We start from the raw sequence: 20492 nt of genomic DNA on the forward strand, positions 1-20492 counted from the left end.
TTTTAAATTTCAATATATTTAAAATCAAACTACCTACTGTTACGTCTTATCGTTCACTTATGCATAATACATTTAATTTTATCTTTATTTTAATCATTACTTGTTATCTTTCATCAAAATTCTTAGCATGTAAAATAACGTTAACATTCAGCCATGTGAAATTTCCGAGTATATATAAAAGACGAAACAAAACCAAAAAGTTATCATACTTAGTAACGCAAAAGTGAGGAGAAAGTAACAAAATATCCAGTGCTCCAGCATGATGAAAGTAGTGGTAAGACATTTTATAATCTGCAATACTGATTTAATGATACGAATGCACTAATTCTTTGTAAATATTGCAAATAAAAATGATTATTTCTTTACCTCTAAACCAAAAATAAAAATCATTTTAGTATAATTCATCTTAATGTTACATTTAATTTATTCACCTACTTTTCAAATAAATAAATTTATTTGGTGTATTTAATATATAAAAATAACTGACACCTGAATGTGAATAACCAAGAAAATTAAATATTGACATAAAACTGAAGAAATTTAAATTCAAAATGACTAATATTTATTAAAAAAAATAACAAATGTAATACACAGAAATAAGCTATAACAAATGGAAAGGAAATACTCAAAAATCTGCGATACATTTCTGATGAATAATTATTAATATTTCATATATTTGTGCAAAATGACTGATAAATGTGAAATTAAATGAGAGCAAAGAATTTTAAAAAATGCATAGTCCTATGGAGAATTATATTTAAGAAGTATAGACCATACTTGTTGAAAAGGAATATGATCTGAAATATGGAGAGTCATTTCGTTTTGATTTTCAAATTTAAATCACATCATTTTTCATCTGTAAATATCTCGGATTCATGTTATACGATGCAATTTTGATAAGCAGAGAATAATGTTTATTCTCATTTAATAAATTGTATTTATTTTAACATTACACTAACTTCACTTAAATTTTCAATTTCCACAATCAATTCTTAGCTATTTTTATAAAAAAAAATAGAAATATTTCTACTTGCTTATTTCTAAAGAAAGAACAAAAATAATCTTTTTTTTTTCTTTTTAATTCTTACTCAAAGTAAAAGATATTCACTTATTACTTATTTCTTTCTATAGATCGCTCTTGTTTTGGCTATGGCAGCCGTTGCATGCGCTTCGGTCATACCATACAGATTCGGAGATGGAGTGAGCGCCAGGCATTTCTACAAAGGAGAGGTTCCCTACGGAATTTATGGTCTCGGATATAATGGATACTATGGGGCCTATGACAACGCACTCTATTACGGATATGATGGACTCGGTTACGGATATGGACCCTATGGATACTTTGGAAGATATGGCCTCGGCTATCTCGGATATGGAAGATACTTTTGAGATCTTAGTTACATCGAAGTTCACTTTTAAGTGAATTTAATCAACATTTGGTACTTTTTTTACACTCTATTAATTGAGATCCTAAAATAAATTAAAAAATAAATAAGACGAACATACTCTTTATTTTCTCTTGGATTCTTTCTTTTTTATATCGAAAGAATGCTCTTAAATTTTATATTTTATTTCTCGACTAAATAATTTGTGATAGCTCAAATATATTCATATCATAAAATATAAAAATTATTTATTGAATATTTTCAGATTAAATTTTATTTGTATTTCTCTTAAAAATGGGGTCTTAAGCTCATAAATTATATTTAACTCTATTTTTTGCAGAATAATTGATATTAATTTGTTTCATTACTGATGTAAAAACTAAAATTTCGTGCACATTGATCATTTTATTTAAATTGTATAATTTATTAAACGCAATAGAAAAAAAACTTAATTCTTTGAATTTTTTTTTAAATGATTGACTGTGTTATATTTCTGTTTATTATGATATTTTATTCCAGCTACTAATTGAATTATTTATTATTCAAATATTTAAAGAAAATAAAATTTAATTTCTAATATATTAGTACTAATATATTAGGAAAATTAAATATAAAATTAATCATCAATAGCGTTATAATTGCCTTTTAAGGAAAATATTTTTAAATAATAATTTCAAAAATTTAGATAAAATTTACATTAATTATATTAATGTAATTTTATTTATTGTTATTTGTTAAATTTGAAATTCATTTATATATTTATATATTTATTTAACTCCTAAATAATTTAATTTTATTTATATAATTTATTTAACTCCTTCTTCTTTTATAGGATTATAAATTTCTGAATTGGGATATAATCATAATAATTACCAAAGACTACGAATTCTTAGAAAAATGAAGCTGAAATATACTTTCAAAGAATGCTGAATTATTGTTGAAAAATAAAGAAATGATTTTCATTGAACTGTTTGCCTTTTTTTAATAATATTTTTTTACAGAAAATTTTTAGCTTTATTAAGCATAACAGTTTAATGAATAAAGTGCTTAAAAATTTCAAAACTAGAACTTTCTTTAAAAAATTCTATATTTCAGACATATAATTATACACATATTAATTAATCAAATCTATCTCTCCAGAGAAGGGTCATATCTTTTTCTTTTCATGCATTCCGTATTTTTCTTCATTGCAAAACATATTGGGGTGTACTTGGAAGACTAATTTTTTGTCAAAAAACACATTTGCACCAAAAACCCATTTTTTAACTAAATAATTAATAAAAAAATTATCAAACTTGGTTTCATGGGATCTAAGGCAAAGGTTCATAAGAAAATCATCCACATCTAGTCGAAAACATACATCAAAAAATAGTCAGAATATGTACTAGAAGTTTGGATAGAGTTTTAATTTACAATTGGAGTAAAATAAATAGATCATTCGGTGAACTAACTGTATTAAATATAAATAAAACAAAATACTGTAATGACAGAGAGCGAAATGGCGAAACCCTATATACACGTATATGGAAAAATACATACAAGTATCACATTCCTACTGATGTTTACAAAGTACATTCCTTTAAATCTCGAGAACAATTATTACGAGTATTAAGGCGACCGGTTGAAGGGACTTCAGCACATAATATATCAGACATTTAATTTTGAACCTCGGAACTAAATCTTGAGCACATATTAAAATTAGATGTCGCGTTTAAATGTGATTTTGTTTCCAATATTAGTTTTAAATTGAACTAAAACTGAAACTTAAAAATAAAAACAAATGGTTGTTTCTTAAAAAAGTCTTGATGAAAAAATACTTCTGCTATAGGATTTTGGAATAATTGACACTCAGTCCAGTCAAAATCTCTTGTTATTATTTTTAAAAAAATGATTTGCTTATAAATAATATTGCTTTTTTAAAAAGGAGTCGTTTTTGTGTTTTGAAGACTTTTTCATGTTTTCAAATAACATTATATTTAGGGAAAATACTCGCTTAATATTTTAAATTGTTCTGCACATTTCGTTTGTTTTCTGATCAAATTTCATGCATATTTACAAGACTTCTGATCGGGTCATTCTTCCTCACTCTTATTTTTTTTAAACCCATTTATTAAAAAAAATATACCGCACTTCCAAATTTGCCACACAATGAGAGAATTTTTGAAACTTTTAAATACATTTATTCAAGACTAATTTTTGATTATATCTTCTATTATTTTGTTACTGCTTTAATTCTAACTGCATATTTTCCTATTATAAAATTCAACAAGAAACAATAAATCTCAAATGCATTCATAATTTCTTACAATATTCTCAATAAAGAATTGCCTGTTAATCAACATCTCATATATTTCAATACGCGTATGATAAATGAAATTATGAATTTGAATTCATGAAATAACAGTAGAAGAGATAGCACGACAGCATACAATTAAATAATTCTCGAACTCTTAGTTCAGACAGCAATGTAGAAGGTTTTTACATGGGTTTCTATGATTCAGAGAACTAATTTAATACAAAGTTAGACGTGTTTACAAACATATTTTCCGATATTTGTATTAGAAAACTTAAAATGTTACTTAATAAAAGTTTATTTAAAAATTGGCTTTTTCATGTCTCAACAACAGTAAACTATTTAATCATTTTTCTTATTGCTTTATAAAACCAAACTTTAAAGAAAGACTCATTTAGATATTTTTAACTGCCTCAAATTAATAATTCAAGTCCAAATTGAACAAAGGTATACGTTATACATTTGTGGTTTCTGAAAACTCAGGATTTACTTCTTTTAAATTGCACTATTCTTTTGCACATATTTAATCTATTGATCTTCACAGCTATCCTCTGTATGCTTCTATTATTAAAGACCATATTATAATGTCACATTATAACACCAAATATACAGGCATCAAGAAGAACAAAGTATCGAATAATCCTTCTTTGAATTCCCATTTTAAGCTCTATATTCAGTATGATCAAAAATATTTTTCTTACAAAAACTTGTTTTTTACTTAACCTGTAATGCAAGTAGGAAATAATCTGTAATATAATTAGATAAAAATCTACAAAAAATCTAATAATATGAGATTTGTGAATTTCCTGTTTCAAAATGATAGTTAATGGAAGGAAAAAAACTGTTTCAATGAATTGAATATTTTTTTCTGTGGAAATATTATCCATAATACTTTTAACGAAATAAAATAATATTTGATTATGGAATTTGACAGTTGAATCCAGAGAAATGAGGAAATTAAATTAAATTGCTGATTAGGAGAAATACTGCGAAAATACCAAACACTTACCTGAAAAAATTCAGAATATTGTCACAGTAAACAGTAATGAGAATTGTATAATGTCTTCCAGAAGAAGCAGTCTGAATTATTTTGTGTTTCATTTTCTTGTGTGTGTGTGTGTGTGTGTGTGTGTGTGTGTGTGTGTGTGTGTGTGTGTGTGTGTGTGTGTGTGTGTGTGTGTGTGTGTGTGTGTGTGTGTGTGTGCGTGCGCGCGCGTGTGTGTGTGTGTGCGTGCGTGCGTGTGTGTGTGTGCGTGCGTGCGTGCGTGCGTGCGTGTGTGTGTGTGCGTGTTCGTGTTCGTGTGTGCGTGCACGCGCGCGTAATAAAAATAGAACAAATGTGCTTCTGTTTTTTTCTTTCTCTTATACTTCTTTTAAGAGCTTTTGTTTTAATAATCTCTGCGCTTACTACACCATTCTGAAGGGAGGATGCAAGAATTGAAGCGCAAACACGACATATATAGCATTTTCAGCCTTTAGAAGAATTTTTGCCAAAAAATTCTGCATATAGTTTTGATTAATTGTGAGTAGTTTTATTTCAAGGTTTGCACACTGATGAACCTTTCACATTTTGTAATTTTTAGAATAATAGATTAGAAATGAGCTCATATTTCTCAAGCACAAATTTCTAGCGAAATCTGAATCGAAAATTATCAGTGGGATAACCAAATCTTTATGGAAATGGAAATGGAAAAGTTTAACTAAAAATCATTCAAAAAAATTACATGCAATGCAGCTTAAAATATCGTTTTGAGATTCGGTTGTTCCGTAGAGTTCATTTTCCTATTTTTTTAAACAATTCAAAAGATGAAAAAGATATTAAAAAAAGTAATTGATGTTAAATAATCACTGCAATTTATGATCATTATTTATTAACTCATAAATTCATTCTTTGTTACTGAATATAATATTCCCGAAGAGTAATTGATACTTAATTTTGATTACTGGTATTTGTAATTTAATTTGGTACAAAGAATGCAGATGATAAGCATTGAATACGGAATAGTTAAACCATTTAATTGGTCACTGCGATAACCCGAGGATGCCTAATGCTGTTTTTTCATTAAATAGAGGGGTATATATGCACTATAGGAACAGGAAACATGATCTACTTCAGAAACACTGTTGAGCCATAAAGTGTTTCAAATAAACCTATAATTTTCAGAATATATAGAAATTCAAACATCAGAAATGTCTATTGATCCTAGTATTTTGAGCATCTTTCATTAAAATTAAATTTTTTCTAGATTTTTTAGTGTTACATGATGGGGTCTGTAATTTAATCCTGTAATCTGTGTAAGCTATCATCTCTAGGCGCAAACAGCTAAAGAAATTTTTTGTTTCTCATGATAAAAAGATTCTTATAATTGTCGCAAGAGTCATTTCCCATTTAAGCAGATATTTCAGAGTACTCATTAAAACCGAATATTTTTTATTACCATGGATCAAAATAATAAATATTCCGATTATAAAGTTTTTGTATATTTTCAGTGTTTTAAATTTATTTAAAGAAAGTATTACGATATAGATACAAAGAATTATAATTATGTATTTTATAGTGAGGATTATTACAGGGTAGTTCAGTTGACGTGATATGAAAATTTACAGCAGGCTTTGTAATTTTTCTAATCATAATGCAACGATATCTTTTCTACAAAAAATAATCTTCATACAATTTTAAATCTTCGCACTAAACCAATTATTATTCATCTGCTGCTCTTTTTGATTAAAGCTATAATAAATTTCAGAAATTAAATTAATGGACATTATTAAATTTTTTAATTATTTAAAATAATTCAATTCCGCAAGAAATTTTTTTGTTATAATCAATTTTTATCTCAGACAATTGTAAAATAAAATTCAGTAAGGTAATCTTGCCTGTTGATACCTATTCTCATAATAACTACTGAATGTTCCTTTATAAATAATACAAAATTATTTTAGATATGTGTTGGTAAAAAACATCCATTCTCTATTATCCAATCTCCGTGATTTAAAACTAATATTTTTAATTTATATCACGACAAAATCTAAGGTATTATATTTTTTTAAGAATTCCATTTTAAAGAAAATCTTAAAGATACTTGAAGAGCGGTTCTTGCGTCAATCTTTCAGAATAAACTTTGACTATATTTGGTCAGATTAACATTTCAATTTTATTTAAAATAACTTTTTGAAATAGGCTAGAAACAGTTAAATAGTTAAATAAAATTCATTAGTTAAGGACAAATTCATTGCTATAAATTAAAGAATTTACTATATATTGCAATAAACAAGGATTTATGCAAGTTTTGAAAAAATATCAATTTTCAATAATTTCTTGTATTATCAGGTATTAACTTAATTTATATACCAAAAATTTTAACAATTTAATAATTTGAATTCAAAATAGAACTCAAATTATTATTGATGTTAATAATCAGCTTTCCAAGATAAAAAAAATAATAACTTTTACATTTTTTACATTTGCGTAACAAATAATCACACATATAAATCAAAATGTTACAGCTATGCGGTAATTTTGCTTAATTTGTAATTATCATGAGAAGTGGAAGAAATTAAAAAAAAAAGATGTTTATCAGAAAACAGTTTGAAATTTCAAAATATTCAAAATCAAACTACCTACTTTTACGTCTTATCGTTCACTTATGCACAATACATATACTTTTTTATCTATATTTTAATCATTAATTTTTTTATCTTTCATCAAAATTCTTAGCATGTAAAATAGCGTTAACACTCAGTCAAGCGAAATGTTCGTGTATATATAAAGAACGAAACAAAACCAAAAAGTTATCATACTTAGTAGTGCAAAAGTGAGGAGAAAGGAACAAAAGACCCAGTGCTACACCATGATGAAAGTAATGGTAAGACATTTTCTAATTTGCAATACTGATTTAATGTTAGGAATGCACTAAGTTTTTGTAAATATTGCAAATAAAAATGATAATTTCTTTACCTCTAAACCAAAAATAAGTATAATTCTACCATTAAATAGTTTAATGTAAAATTTTATTTCTTTCTACTTTCCAAAAAAAAAAAAAATATTTATTTTGTGTAATTTATATATATAAACAACTGAATCGCAAAAGGAAGTTGCAATGAAAATTAAATATTGAATTAAAAGTGAAGAATTGAATTAAAAGTTTAAAAATTAGTAACGCTGATTAATAAAAATTGCATTTCAGGCAAAATTAATTAACTAATTCGTGCAAGCTATAGCAAACGGAAAAGAAATACTCCAAAAATCAGCGATAAATTTCTGCTGAATAATAAATATACTTCATATATTTGTGCAAAATGGTTAAGAATTTTGAATTTAAACGAGAGCAAGGAAATAAAAATATGCTCATTGCTACGGTGAATTATATTTGAAAAGAATATATTATATTTATTTATAGATTATATTATTAGTCATTTCGTTTTGATTTTCAAATTTAAATCACATCATTTTTCATCTGTAAATGTTTCGGATTTCTGTAATTCGATGCAATTTTGATAATCAGAGAATAATATTCATCTCATTTAATAAATTGTATTTATTTAAACATTAAACTAATTTCACTTAAATTTTCAATTTCTACAAATATTTAATCAACTATTTTTATAAAAAAAGAGCTAGAAATATTTCTTCTTGCTTATTTCTAAATAAAGAACAAAAAGAATCTTTTTTCTTCTTTCTAATTCTTACTCAAACTAAAAGATATTCACTTATTACTCGTTTCTTTCTATAGATCGCTCTTGTTTTGGCTATGGCTGCCGTTGCTTGCGCCTCGGTCATACCATACAGATACGGAGATGGAGTGAGCGCCAGACATTTCTACAAAGGAGAGGTTCCCTACGGAATTTATGGTCTCGGATATAATGGGTACTATGGTGCCTACGCACCCTATTACGGATATGATGGACTCGGTTACGGATATGGTCCCTATGGATACTTTGGAAGATATGGCACCGGCTATCTCGGATATGGAAGATACTTTTGAGATTTTAATTACTACTGCATTCAATTTTAAGTAAATTTCATCAACATTTGGTAAGTATTTTTTTTTTCACTCTATTAATTGAGATTCTAAAATAACTTTAAAAAATAAATAAGTCGAACATAATCTTGATTTTGTTTTTCTTGAATTATTCCTTTTTATATCGAAAAAATGCTCTTAAATTTAATATTTTATTTCTCGACTAAGTAATTTGTGATCACTCAAATATATTTATATCCTAGAATATAAAAACTTATTCATTGAATATTTTGACATTAAATTCTATTTCTAATACATTTAAAAGTAATATCTCAAGTGCATAGATTATACTTAGCTAATTTTTATAAGAATAATATTTTTTATCACTTTTGTAAAAAAAAAATCTTGCAGATTATTCATTTTATTTAAATTATCTAAATAATTAAGAGCAATAGAAAAAAAAAACTAACAATTATATTAATTTTTCAAACGCTTTTTTAAATGATTGACGGTAATATTTAACTATTCTAACGATATTTCATTGAAGTTAGTATTTGAAATTATTTTCTATTCAAATATTCTAAGGCGTAAAAGAGTTTATTTGCTATATTTGTATTATTTTTACTAACATATTTATGCTAATATATTTTTAAAATTTGATATACAATTAAGTTGTCAATAGCATTATTAAAGCCCTCTGATGATAAAATTTTAAATTAGTAATTTTAGAAACTTATAAAACATTATATTTTTTTGGAAATTAATTCCACAAATGCTATTTAAGTTTACTCTTATTTATATATGTTATTAAATTTATTCTTCCTTTACAGGTTTGCAAATTTTTGAATTGGAATATCATCATAATAAATACATTATAAGAAGAGTTCTTAGAAAACGAAGCAAAAATTTACTTTCAAAAAATGAAGAACTATTATTGCAAAAAATAAAGAAATATTTTAATTAAATTATTTGTTTCATTTATTATTTTTTTTACAGAAAATGGTCACTTGTGTTAATGTTATAGTTTAATGATTACATTCAATAAAAAATTTCAAAGTATATTCTTTCTTTAAGATTTGCTAAAGTACCGACATGTAATAATAGAAATATTTATTAATTAAATACCAATTTCTAGAAGTAATCTTAATCATATCGTTTCATATCGTTATTTCAGCATATCGTTTATTTTTCATGTAAAATGTATATTACTTGATTGTAAAACTAATTGGGATGTTCTTGGAAGATTAATTTTGTGCTAATATATGAAAGTTAAACTTTTTTAAGTAAATAAATACTCAAAAAAATATGAAAAGAGTTTTCTAATGCAAATACAGACAAGCAAATGGTCTATATCTAGAAGAAAAAAATACATCTAAAAATCTAGAATTTTGGATAGAATTTGTACTTTAGAAATGGAGTAAAATAAAGGGATGATGCAGCGAACTAATTGCGTTAAATATAAATAATACAAATTATTGCTGGTGATAGAGCACGAAATGAAGAAAATCTATATACATGCATTTGAAGAAATACGTACAAGAATAAACATTCTACGAATGTGGATAAAGTGCTTTCTTTAAATCTTAAAGATCATAAACGATTTTTTTTTATTTTAAAAAAGTACACATGATAAAAGGGGAACATGATGTATGATTTCTCTGGAGAGAATTAAAGAATTTGGGTAAAAGGAGTTTGGTACTTGATATATTATAAATTTAATTTTGAAGCTTGCAGCTAGAAATTGAGCAATGTTACTATCTTTAAATATATTTTTAAGTTGCTTTTCTTAGCTGGATGCTGAAACTTGAACTAAAACTGAAATTTAAAAATAAAAAAAAGGGTTGCTTTTTAAAAATATCTTGAAACAAAATATTTTATTGCTGCATGATTTTGGAATATTTGACATTCATAACAGTCAAAATGCATCGTTATGCTTTGTTTTAAAAAAAATTCTTTAAAATCATTATGATTTTTTTAAAAAGGAGACTCAATTTTGATTTATGATATTTTTTTATATTTTCAAATAACATTATATTTTGGAGAAAATTATTTAAAAATGATGAAACTCATGGATTGCACTTTTTCACTTTTTTTGTAAGAAATTTCGTGGATATTTGCAAGTTTTTTTTTTCATATATACATACATTTTTAATTACAAATATACCGTACTTTTATATTTATCACATAATCATAGAATTATTTAAAGTTCTAAATACATTTATTGGGGACTATTATAATAAAAGTACAATTTTCAATAATAAATTGTACTTTTATTATTTTGTTGTAGCATACATTTAAATTTCACCATCATAAAATTAAGAGAACATGAAGCAATAAATTCTAAACTGCATTCAGAATTTCTTAAATAATTTACAATGAAGAATTGTCTTCTTATCGATATCTTATATAGTCCTAATCTCATGTGATTAATGAAAAAATGAAGTTGAATTCATTAAATATCTATACAAGTGATACCATGATACGCATACAGTTAAATAATTCACAAAATCCTGATTTAGAGAAAAAAAGCAACAAGAAATAAAAAATACAATGACATTTTTCAAATGACTCAGATAACTAATTTAATACATATTTGTAATTGATCACAAGCATATTTACCACCTTTGTATCTTAAAAGATAAAAGGTTAATTATTAAATACTTATTTAAAAAGTTTTGTAATTCACGGCAATCATTTTTATGTTTGCCTTACAAAATAATACTTAAGTGAAAGTTGCCTTTTTAGAAGCTTCAATTCCTAAAGGTACAGCGTTAATATTTTTATTTCTTAAGAAGTGAAGTGGAATTGAAGAAACATTTACGTGATGTATGTGTAGTTTTAAGAAATTCTTTTAAACGGTAATTTTCTTTTGCACATATTTGCTCTATTTATCTTCACAACCAGGCCATATCCAAAGACCATAATACATTAAAATATCAGAACACCAACTTTAAAGGCATCATGAAGAGCAAAGTATCAAATAATCCTTCCTTTAATTCACATTTTAAGTTGAGTGAGTTCCAAAACTCATATTGTTGTAAAATACGCTTAAAATTTGTTTGATATGAGAGATTTTATCAAAAGACATTTTTGTGAAAAAGAAGTGGGTTTAAGATAACAGCCTTATAATTTTGATTTCAAGAAAATGCAATTCGTGAAATTTTCGAAAATATTAGAGTTATTAATTTTATCAATAATTAGCTTTGAATAAAAAATATCGAAATTAAAATTAAAAAAAAAATATTATTAAGATTTTAAAACTTGGGAGCATATTAGTAAAGCAAATTCATGGATGGACAAGATTCTTTAATTAAACATTAATAGAATGAGTGTTTTATCTTCTATATAATATGGTAGTATTCAGTTGTTTAATTTGTATATAATCCTGAAATTAATGAAAAAATTTTTTGCGTCAGTGCATTGATATAAGTAGTAACAGAATAAGTTAAAATTATATCAGTTGTCAAAAAAATTTGTATTTGAATAGTTTTTTTTTTTTTTCATTTATCTTTAATCATTAGTGAAAATTATTGACTTTCTGTTCCCAGTGACGTTAATTCAAGCATATTTGTTTAAAAATTGGTTACATTAAAATGGTCAAAGCAATAAAAATGAAACCAGATTTTATGCTTGAAGGGCCATGACATTTAAAGAAAATATCAATCAAATTTTGGGAATCCCCTTTGACCGAAAATTGACACAGATTTTTAAAATAGTTTGTAACTGAAGCGAAACGAGACATAGTATAAAAGTAGTTCATTCGAAACTTCAAACGTATAGATAAACTCAGCATCTCTAAAAGAACTACGAAAATGATGAAGACTGTGGTAAGATATTTAGTAGTCTATTTACTTCTAAAAATCCTTGCCCCTTGTTCAATTGTCCTAAATAGTATTTCGTTTATTTAATTATACAAATTTAAGAAAGCATTCTGAAAAATGAAATGAACAGAAATAATAATTTAACAAAGCAAATTTTATTAAGAACGAAAACTGGATAAAAATTCTGAATAATATACAATCATAAGAATTTGCCACCATTTTAAATTAGTAATAAATTTTAGATTATAAAAGATAATTTCTTGCACAAAAATTTTTAAATGGTAAATGAAAAAAATCCACAAAACACGGAAATTTTAATTTTAAAAACCGATTTGTTGCTAACATTCACCAGTTATTCATCCTTTGTGCTAAAACTTTGCATAAATACATTAAATATTTTATATATATTTTGTATTTCTTAAGTTTTTTTATTTGAAAATAAAAATCACATTCCACTAAAAAAGATTTCTCTACAAAAGAAACTGATATACATTTTCTATTTGTTGTTGCTGAGCTGGGATACAGAATTTCTTTTCTTAGTCCTGTTGTTTATTAAAATAATTTTTAGTAATACTATATTCAATATATTGAAAAGAGTTGCATAAAATGTTTTGGCAGCGAAATATTTTTAATCTTCTAAGCATATCATGATTGAAAATTGAATTTTTAATTTGGAATTTGAGTTGTGATTGCTTCACTAAAAGATTAAATTTATGAAATGATAGCACTAAGAAGATAGAAACGAAGCATTATGATTTTGTGATAAAAAGAAGGAAACTCTCAAAATAATATGAAGCTAAACGACATGAAGTACAAACAATGCAAATCTATAAAAAATAAAGGGTAAATAGCGAAAAAAAAATTCCAGGAAAAATTTGGTAAAACTTGCAAATAATTATTTCTAAAAATAATATATCATTTATAATTATTGAAAATTTACGGAATAAAGTATTTAATATTTGCAAAGAGGTTTTTCAATTAAGTTATAAATTATTCATTAATGCATATTAACCTTTTAAGTTTTTTGTTCTGTTTCAATATAACTAAAGGATTTATTTGTAGTACAGCTTGGCGCAGTATAGTCAGATATGACTCTTGCGCCAATAAACACCAAAATTCAATCCGTAGTACAGATTTTTTTCTTACTTTTTTCCCTAAAATTTGAGGATTTATTATGAAAAAGTGATTATTTTATTATGATTAAACTGTCCGTTGGTAACTACTAATTTTCCCGAACATTTTGGTAATTGTTGAATACCATCTTGAAAAAGAGATGCGTCTTTTAAGGCTATCTGCGAATCGATCCATGTTTGGACTTCTTCATAAGAACGGAAATGCTGATAAGCCGAGCTGTGTGCAATCGATCATCAATTATTAGTCGAAAGGTAAAAGATTTGGAGAGTACGGCAGGATGGATAAGATCTCCCATTTTAGCGCTTCAAAGTAGGTCTTTTCCCATCTTCTGACCTAAGGCCAGGCATTATCATTCTGGAGGATAACTGTATCGTGTGTCTCTTGGTATTGTCGCCTTTTTTTCTTTAATGCTAGACTCAATTACAAACAATTGCTTGTGATGTTTACACTCGATATCAAAGCTTAAAATACATATTACCAAGTTTGCCTCAACAAATGCGGATCATTACTTGGCAAACATTACTATTTGGACTGGCCGTTTGATGTGAAGCCGTATAGGGGCATTCTCCATGATTTTCGGTGTTTGGGATTACGGTAGTAGATCAATGTTTGTCGAAGTCACAACCCTCCCCCCCCCATCCCTGATTCTGGCTTTGAAGAAACTGTTCACATGCAAATATACGCCATTCAACATCTCTCGATTTCAACTCGTATGGAACCCAAATTCTTTGTATCTAAATCCAGCCCATGGCTTAAATGCAAATATCTTGTGCCACTCAGAATGATATTCTATATTTCCTTTTGTATTTGGCTCTGGTCTGTATCAAGTAATGCCTTAAGTGCGAAATCTTTCAAAGTTTTTTTCCCTTTCAGTCTTGTCAATTGCCAGTTCCCGACGATAAAATCATTGCTCTTAAAACTTTAAACTTCTCACAAGTTCCTTTACTATGAGCTGAATTACCGTAAAAGTTTGAGAGCATTCAATGCACCGCTGCAGTTTTCTTCAAATAATAGTTACAAATAAAAACTTTCTACAAATGACAAGAATTCATCAAGAAAACGATCTCCGATTGTAAAATTTTTGATACAAACACAGATTCATTAATTTGGTGCTGGTGTAGTTATGTTTATTGGTGTCCAAGTTTACTCTATGACATTTTTGATTTGCCTATTTCGACAAGTAATTGCCGTTACAGCCATCAAATCGAAAATGACATAACCAAAACTGTACATCTAATGATAATCATTTACCAATAAAATAGTTCAATTTTCATTTATTTTATTATAAGTTTTAATTAAAATTTTAATTAATTATTTTATTATAAATTTTAATTAATTATTTTATTACAAATTTATAATTAATTTAGAGTAAGATTATTTTTAAGGATTATTTTTATAAGAAGAAAAGAATTTATAAAAGATTATTTTTAATATAGATTGATGTAAATCAATCACAATAAAGTGGATAAAAATAATCAATGATGTGATTAAAATGCATTAATATTAAATTGAGAATTTCGATGTTGTGTGTTATTTAGATGTTTAAGTTAAGAAAAAAGTGTTCAATTTATTTGAGTTCTTATAAATCTTTCCATAACAATGTTATTTAGTTAATTATATTTAACTATTTTAATGCCTTGACAAAACCTCAATTTTTTAAAAATTTTTTAATAGTTTTTAATCTGAATATTTTGTTTTATTCACTTCAAATTAATATTTTGGTAAATTAATATGCATTACAATGTATTATGATAAGCATTCAGAAATCCTCTGTGCAAAAAAAAAGTGGTCAAAATGTACAAAATATATGTTAGAATTCGGGAGGTAAAATGTATCTCTAAATGATACGGTGATAAAGGTTGAAATGCATTTCCATATATATTGAAAGTCAGTTTCACGTTTAAAAAAAATCATAATTATGATATAATAAATTTTGTCAACTAAAACATCCTTCTCATACTGAAAAGCCAGATAATTTCCTAGAATCTTTATCCGTATATATATGTAATTGAGATGGTTTAATTTTTTTTTCCAGTTCCCATCTCCCAAGAGATTGTAGCTATGCTTCTTTATCAGTTAAATGAAATGTTGTTTATTTTGAAGATGAAAGTTTTAAATCGATTCGATTATTCTTGCAAATTATGTATACCACATAAAGTTTTTAACAAACTCTTAAATTTTTGTAGATCCTCGTCTTGGCTTTAGTAGCCATCGCCGCCTGCTCTCTGGACGTCATTCCCCACTACAGCCATCATGGCTATGGACATGGAATCAGCAGCAGATACTTCAGAAAGGCACAAGGACATGGATATGGAGGATACGGATTAGGATATGGCGGATATGGTCTCGGGTATGGAGGCTATGGAGGTTATGGATATGGCGGTCTAGGAGGCTATGGAGGATACGGATACGGTGGTCTTGGAGGATATGGAAGTTTTGGATACGGATATAATGCCTACTTGTAGATGGTATAAATAAATTCTACCTATTCATTTCATGTTTAATATCTTTATAAATCCCAGGAAATACCTTTCTTTCGTTTCTTCGATAAATTAATTAAAATATTACAATTTATGAATAAATACACCCTAAAATAATTATTAAAAATATGATTCTACGGAAAATTTTTTAATTAAATGAATTACTTATAATTTTGAAATTAATAATCTCACTCATTGTACCAGGTGTGCTGATAATTAATTCTTTATATTTTTTAAAGAAAACAATTGGGAAATAATGAAAAAAATGTTTTATTCAAATTATGCTAACTAAGAATATGTGAATCTGTTCTTTAAACAGTGAATGCCTTCCTAGAAGAAATGTCTGCATTTTTAGTTGCTTCAATAAGGAAACGTTTTTTAGGATACCTTCATAATTGTTGAAGTGTTGTCTGAAAAGTTCGTGAGACATCGATTGGCGCAAATGGTAGTCCGGAAAGACCATGTTTGGTGAATACGGCACGGGGGGAGGGAAGAGTTCCCAGCCATATGTAGAAATGGTGCCTCTGACATTTATCACTTCTTGGAATGAGACACAGTCTTACTGTAGAGTTAATTTTCAGAGTCTTTCAGACGAATCAGGACTCTTTTCGACCGATGCATAGTTCAAATCGATCAATTGTTTAGGATAGCGAGCGATAGTCATTGTTTGAATTGATTTTGGCAACTCATGAAACAGCACAACCTTCTATCCCACTAAGTTCAAAGATGTGGAATCATCATTTTTGAATTGTCTTAACGAATGGATACTTACATCTTGTATTTAGGCGTCATCACCATAAATTTTCCAAACGGTTACAACGGCTCGAAGTCATGATTTTCTTCAGATTAAACAAGAAAAGTTATATGTGCCACACATGTTTTTTCTATTTTGTTTGAAACTACACATATTTACTACAAAAACTTAATAGCATTCGAACTCGAAATCGCTTGCAAATCTACAGCGTTTTAACAGCTAAACCGCAAAATGAGAATGGGAACCAACCCTTACTTTCAACATCCTCAAACTAAGATATTAAGAATTATTAACCGACAAACCTATTATTCGCCTGTTCTTGATATAATATTGATTTAACTGTTTTACTATTTTTTTAGGAAGAAGTGGAAGAGATCTTGAATGGACAAAGTATTTGCAACAGATATTGGGGAAAGCAAAGACTATGTAAATATCTGAGAAAATTTTATAAAATAAAAATAATTTTATATACTTCTGGATGTTCTTTTTTTTCAAATGAAACACATGCTTAAGGAATTTAAATTTTATTTTAGTATAGTTGTTCATTGAGGCAATGGTTCCTGATCTGCGAGGTGATGTCCCACATCTCTCATCTCAAATGAGAGACGTGAGAGAAAATGCAATGAAAACGAGCTTGCCTTGCTATTTCTGCATTTAGAATATTTCATATAATTTTCACTAGAAAATATTTAGGCTCAGAAAAAGTATCAAATGCACCATTTTATTTTATTCTCACTCATCAGAAAGTACTTCTGTCTCAAAAGCACAATATATTTAATCTATAATCTCTATTTCTGAGATTTTCCCACATCATCAGCTTGACTTTGGAACGATAAAATACAACAACATTTTAAATATTTATTTACCACTTATAACTACGAGAACCCTAAATTCTTCCCAATTACAATCTCGTTATCTTGATGGCATGATTTTGCATTTATTTCTGAATTACTGGTTAAACTTCGGAGTGTTTCTTTTCTTTTTCTTTATTATGCTTTTTAAATCATTAACTGAAATAGCAGAAACAAAGGAACTGGTTAAGAGAAAATCACTCAACAAACAAACAAACAACGTTTTCATACTAATTTATAATAAAAATTTCATACTAATTTATAAAAAAATGTTAAAAAATTAAAAAATTTCGATATAACACTCATATTACCTCTCTCAAGACATATGATAATACAAGATTGTTTTAATTCCACCGAAAGAAAGCTCATATAGAACTATGAATGCTGTCTCTCTTTTATATGATTATTCGGCAATAAATAAGTATTTGAAAAAAAATCGCATTGCATTTTGATTAAATTATTTTTATTGATAATTATTATATATCTTATTTATTTTTATTATTTCATTTTATAGTATTATTTGAAAAGAAATTGATATTCTAATTCGCCAAACCATTAGAAATACTACCTTTTCAATAGATATTTCACTATTTCTTAAACTAGGATGAAATTTTCGTAACTTTAATAAAAATGGAACAGTTCTCACACAATTTTGTAGAAAAAAAATAAACTACAGTGTATGTACATATATTTTATATATAAGATGAAATTATATATATTATTAGTTGATAAATTTCCTAAATTTCATTCGTCTTTCATTTAAAATTCAATATAAGATTCTTATCTGCCATTAGTATAATTGTCGCAAAAAATATTTCTAAACAAATCATTATTTCATGTTTAAATCAAAACAAGAAATGAAATATTCTATGGTCATGAAACTGAAATTAATACTATGAAGTAAGCATAAATTACAAAGTATCTGCGAGAGAAATTTTAAAGCAAATGGTTTTAGAAGTTAATGCTTTTATCATATAAAATAACACTTGATTCTTAAAATGGCCTAATAGAGGACTATCAAGCTTATTGGAAAATGAAAGAATATAAATTAATCAATTTGATTACGTTATGTAAACAATTTATAATGCAATCCATTTGATGGGCAATTTCTCACTCTCTCTCAACAAAATGTCTTCAAGAACACAGAATATTGATCCTTATATCCATTATAAATTAAATAGTTAATAAATACTAGATACATGTTTGTATAACCAATAATATAAATCCCATATAAAAAAATGGGTCATGGATTTATAAGCGCAGGAAAATAAAACTTGTATATAATAATAATTTCATTGTTCTATTTTTATCATAATCACAGGAAATATTTTTTTACACAAATTTGCGACAGTTGAAATTGAATAAACCAATGTCAAAAATTTTTATAAATCAGTGGGTAATAATTACACTTGATCTTACTATCCATTCATATTTAGAAAAATACAAAATATTTTCGATTCAACATGCACCTTCTCATCTGGAGCTGCCTTGAAAAATGGCAATGGTGCGTATATGTACAGTATTGTAACTATAATCTTTGAATATTTACTTATCAATCAAAGAATTGCTAAGTAAATTTTTCAAGGAATACATTTTTTCAAGGAAATACTACAAGAAATTCACATTAAAGTTTTATTTTCTGTATTCTCGTTTTGTCGGAACAGAGACTTCAATTGACTTTTATTCTATAGGAAAAGACGAAAGCGTAATGATGAGTTTATTTCTTTTAAAAAGTTTATTATTTTTTTTATAATAAGACTTGAATATGTTGTCTTATTTAGATAATATTGTTATTTTAAATAAGATTCAAAATATTCAGATTTCATGAACTATACAGAATATATTCTAAAACAAGATTTTTTTCTACTAGTACTCAATATTAAAAATAATATGCAATCATTTTACCAAAATATGAAAAATATTCTATTTTATTTTCTGACGTTCATTGCAACTTTTGATTTTTTTATCAGGATATCTGTTCATATTAACTATCATTTTATGTTGAAATCAAACATAATCAAGTAAAATTCATGAATGATTTATCAACAATAATGAATGATTTAACAACAATAAATGCAGGCCGATGTGTCAGAACCTAATACCAAAAGGCTTCCGTAATACAGTGGTTTCCATATATGTCAATAAACATGTTGCATTCTATATACGTGCTATTTCCTAACAGCCATTTTCAGCTACGGTTGACTGATTGATATGATCACCATGATGGGCAGCAAGCTTGAATTTTATGGAATTTAAGTTATTCCACATGAACTCTATACCAACATGCACTCAAAGATATTAAATATACAGAATAATAAGGATATGTGTGTTCTGTTGTTTCTTGGCATATCAAGAAATCATTGCTTTCAGTTATAAATTCAAATCTATGAGTTTACATGCTATGTCAGCAATACAACCCACACTACCTCAGCCTCCATGGGAGAAATATAGGGAATAATGCAAATTCTGACTCATTAGCATTTTGAATTATTAATAAAGATCAAATTTTGTCATGTGATAACTATATTTATTATTTATATAGTAAAAAATTGCATACATTTGTATGGAACGGATTTAAAACTGTTAATTTTAAAATTAAAGAGATTCTAAAATATATTTTCCCGTTTGAAGTCATCAACAAAAGCAACGGATTTGATTACCGAATGATTTTTTTAAAAAATATTGAATAATAATAAATATTTATTTCCCACAAATGGATCACAGACATGTGATATTTCTAAGATCATGTATTTTTACTAAACGAATGAGAAAAACCAATAATATAACAAATTATATTAAACATAATTATGTTT

The 20492-nt window shown here is 26.4% G+C and overlaps 3 protein-coding genes across 3 annotated transcripts; all 3 read left to right on the forward strand.

Moving 5' to 3' along the window:
* Positions 1-259: 259 nt before the first annotated feature.
* LOC129962248 (cuticle protein 6.4-like) lies at positions 260-1389 on the forward strand. Its single transcript, XM_056075990.1, has 2 exons — positions 260-274; positions 1132-1389. The coding sequence occupies exons 1-2, from the start codon at positions 260-262 to the stop codon at positions 1387-1389; spliced, it is 273 nt and encodes a 90-aa protein (XP_055931965.1).
* A 6140-nt stretch (positions 1390-7529) lies between these two features.
* Positions 7530-8663, forward strand: LOC129962249 (cuticle protein 6.4-like). The gene is made up of 2 exons (XM_056075991.1): positions 7530-7544; positions 8412-8663. Exons 1-2 carry the CDS (start codon positions 7530-7532, stop codon positions 8661-8663), a joined length of 267 nt encoding a protein of 88 aa, XP_055931966.1.
* Positions 8664-13794: 5131 nt separating this feature from the next.
* Positions 13795-16059, forward strand: LOC129962250 (neuropeptide-like protein 30). The gene is made up of 2 exons (XM_056075992.1): positions 13795-13845; positions 15781-16059. The coding sequence occupies exons 1-2, from the start codon at positions 13795-13797 to the stop codon at positions 16057-16059; spliced, it is 330 nt and encodes a 109-aa protein (XP_055931967.1).
* Positions 16060-20492: the final 4433 nt, after the last annotated feature.

Source organism: Argiope bruennichi, chromosome 2 (genome assembly GCF_947563725.1).
Source record: "Argiope bruennichi chromosome 2, qqArgBrue1.1, whole genome shotgun sequence".
Lineage (NCBI taxonomy): Eukaryota > Metazoa > Arthropoda > Arachnida > Araneae > Araneidae > Argiope > Argiope bruennichi.

What these genes read in the sequence shown, in the direction of transcription:
- LOC129962250 (XM_056075992.1), top strand. Translation starts at nt 13,795, where the DNA reads ATGCTGATAAGCCGAGCTGTGTGCAATCGATCATCAATTATTAGTCGA. An exon ending in CATCAATTATTAGTCGAAAG is followed by an intron (nt 13,846 to 15,780) that starts GTAAAAGATTTG and finishes AAATTTTTGTAG; the next exon opens with ATCCTCGTCTTGGCTTTAGT.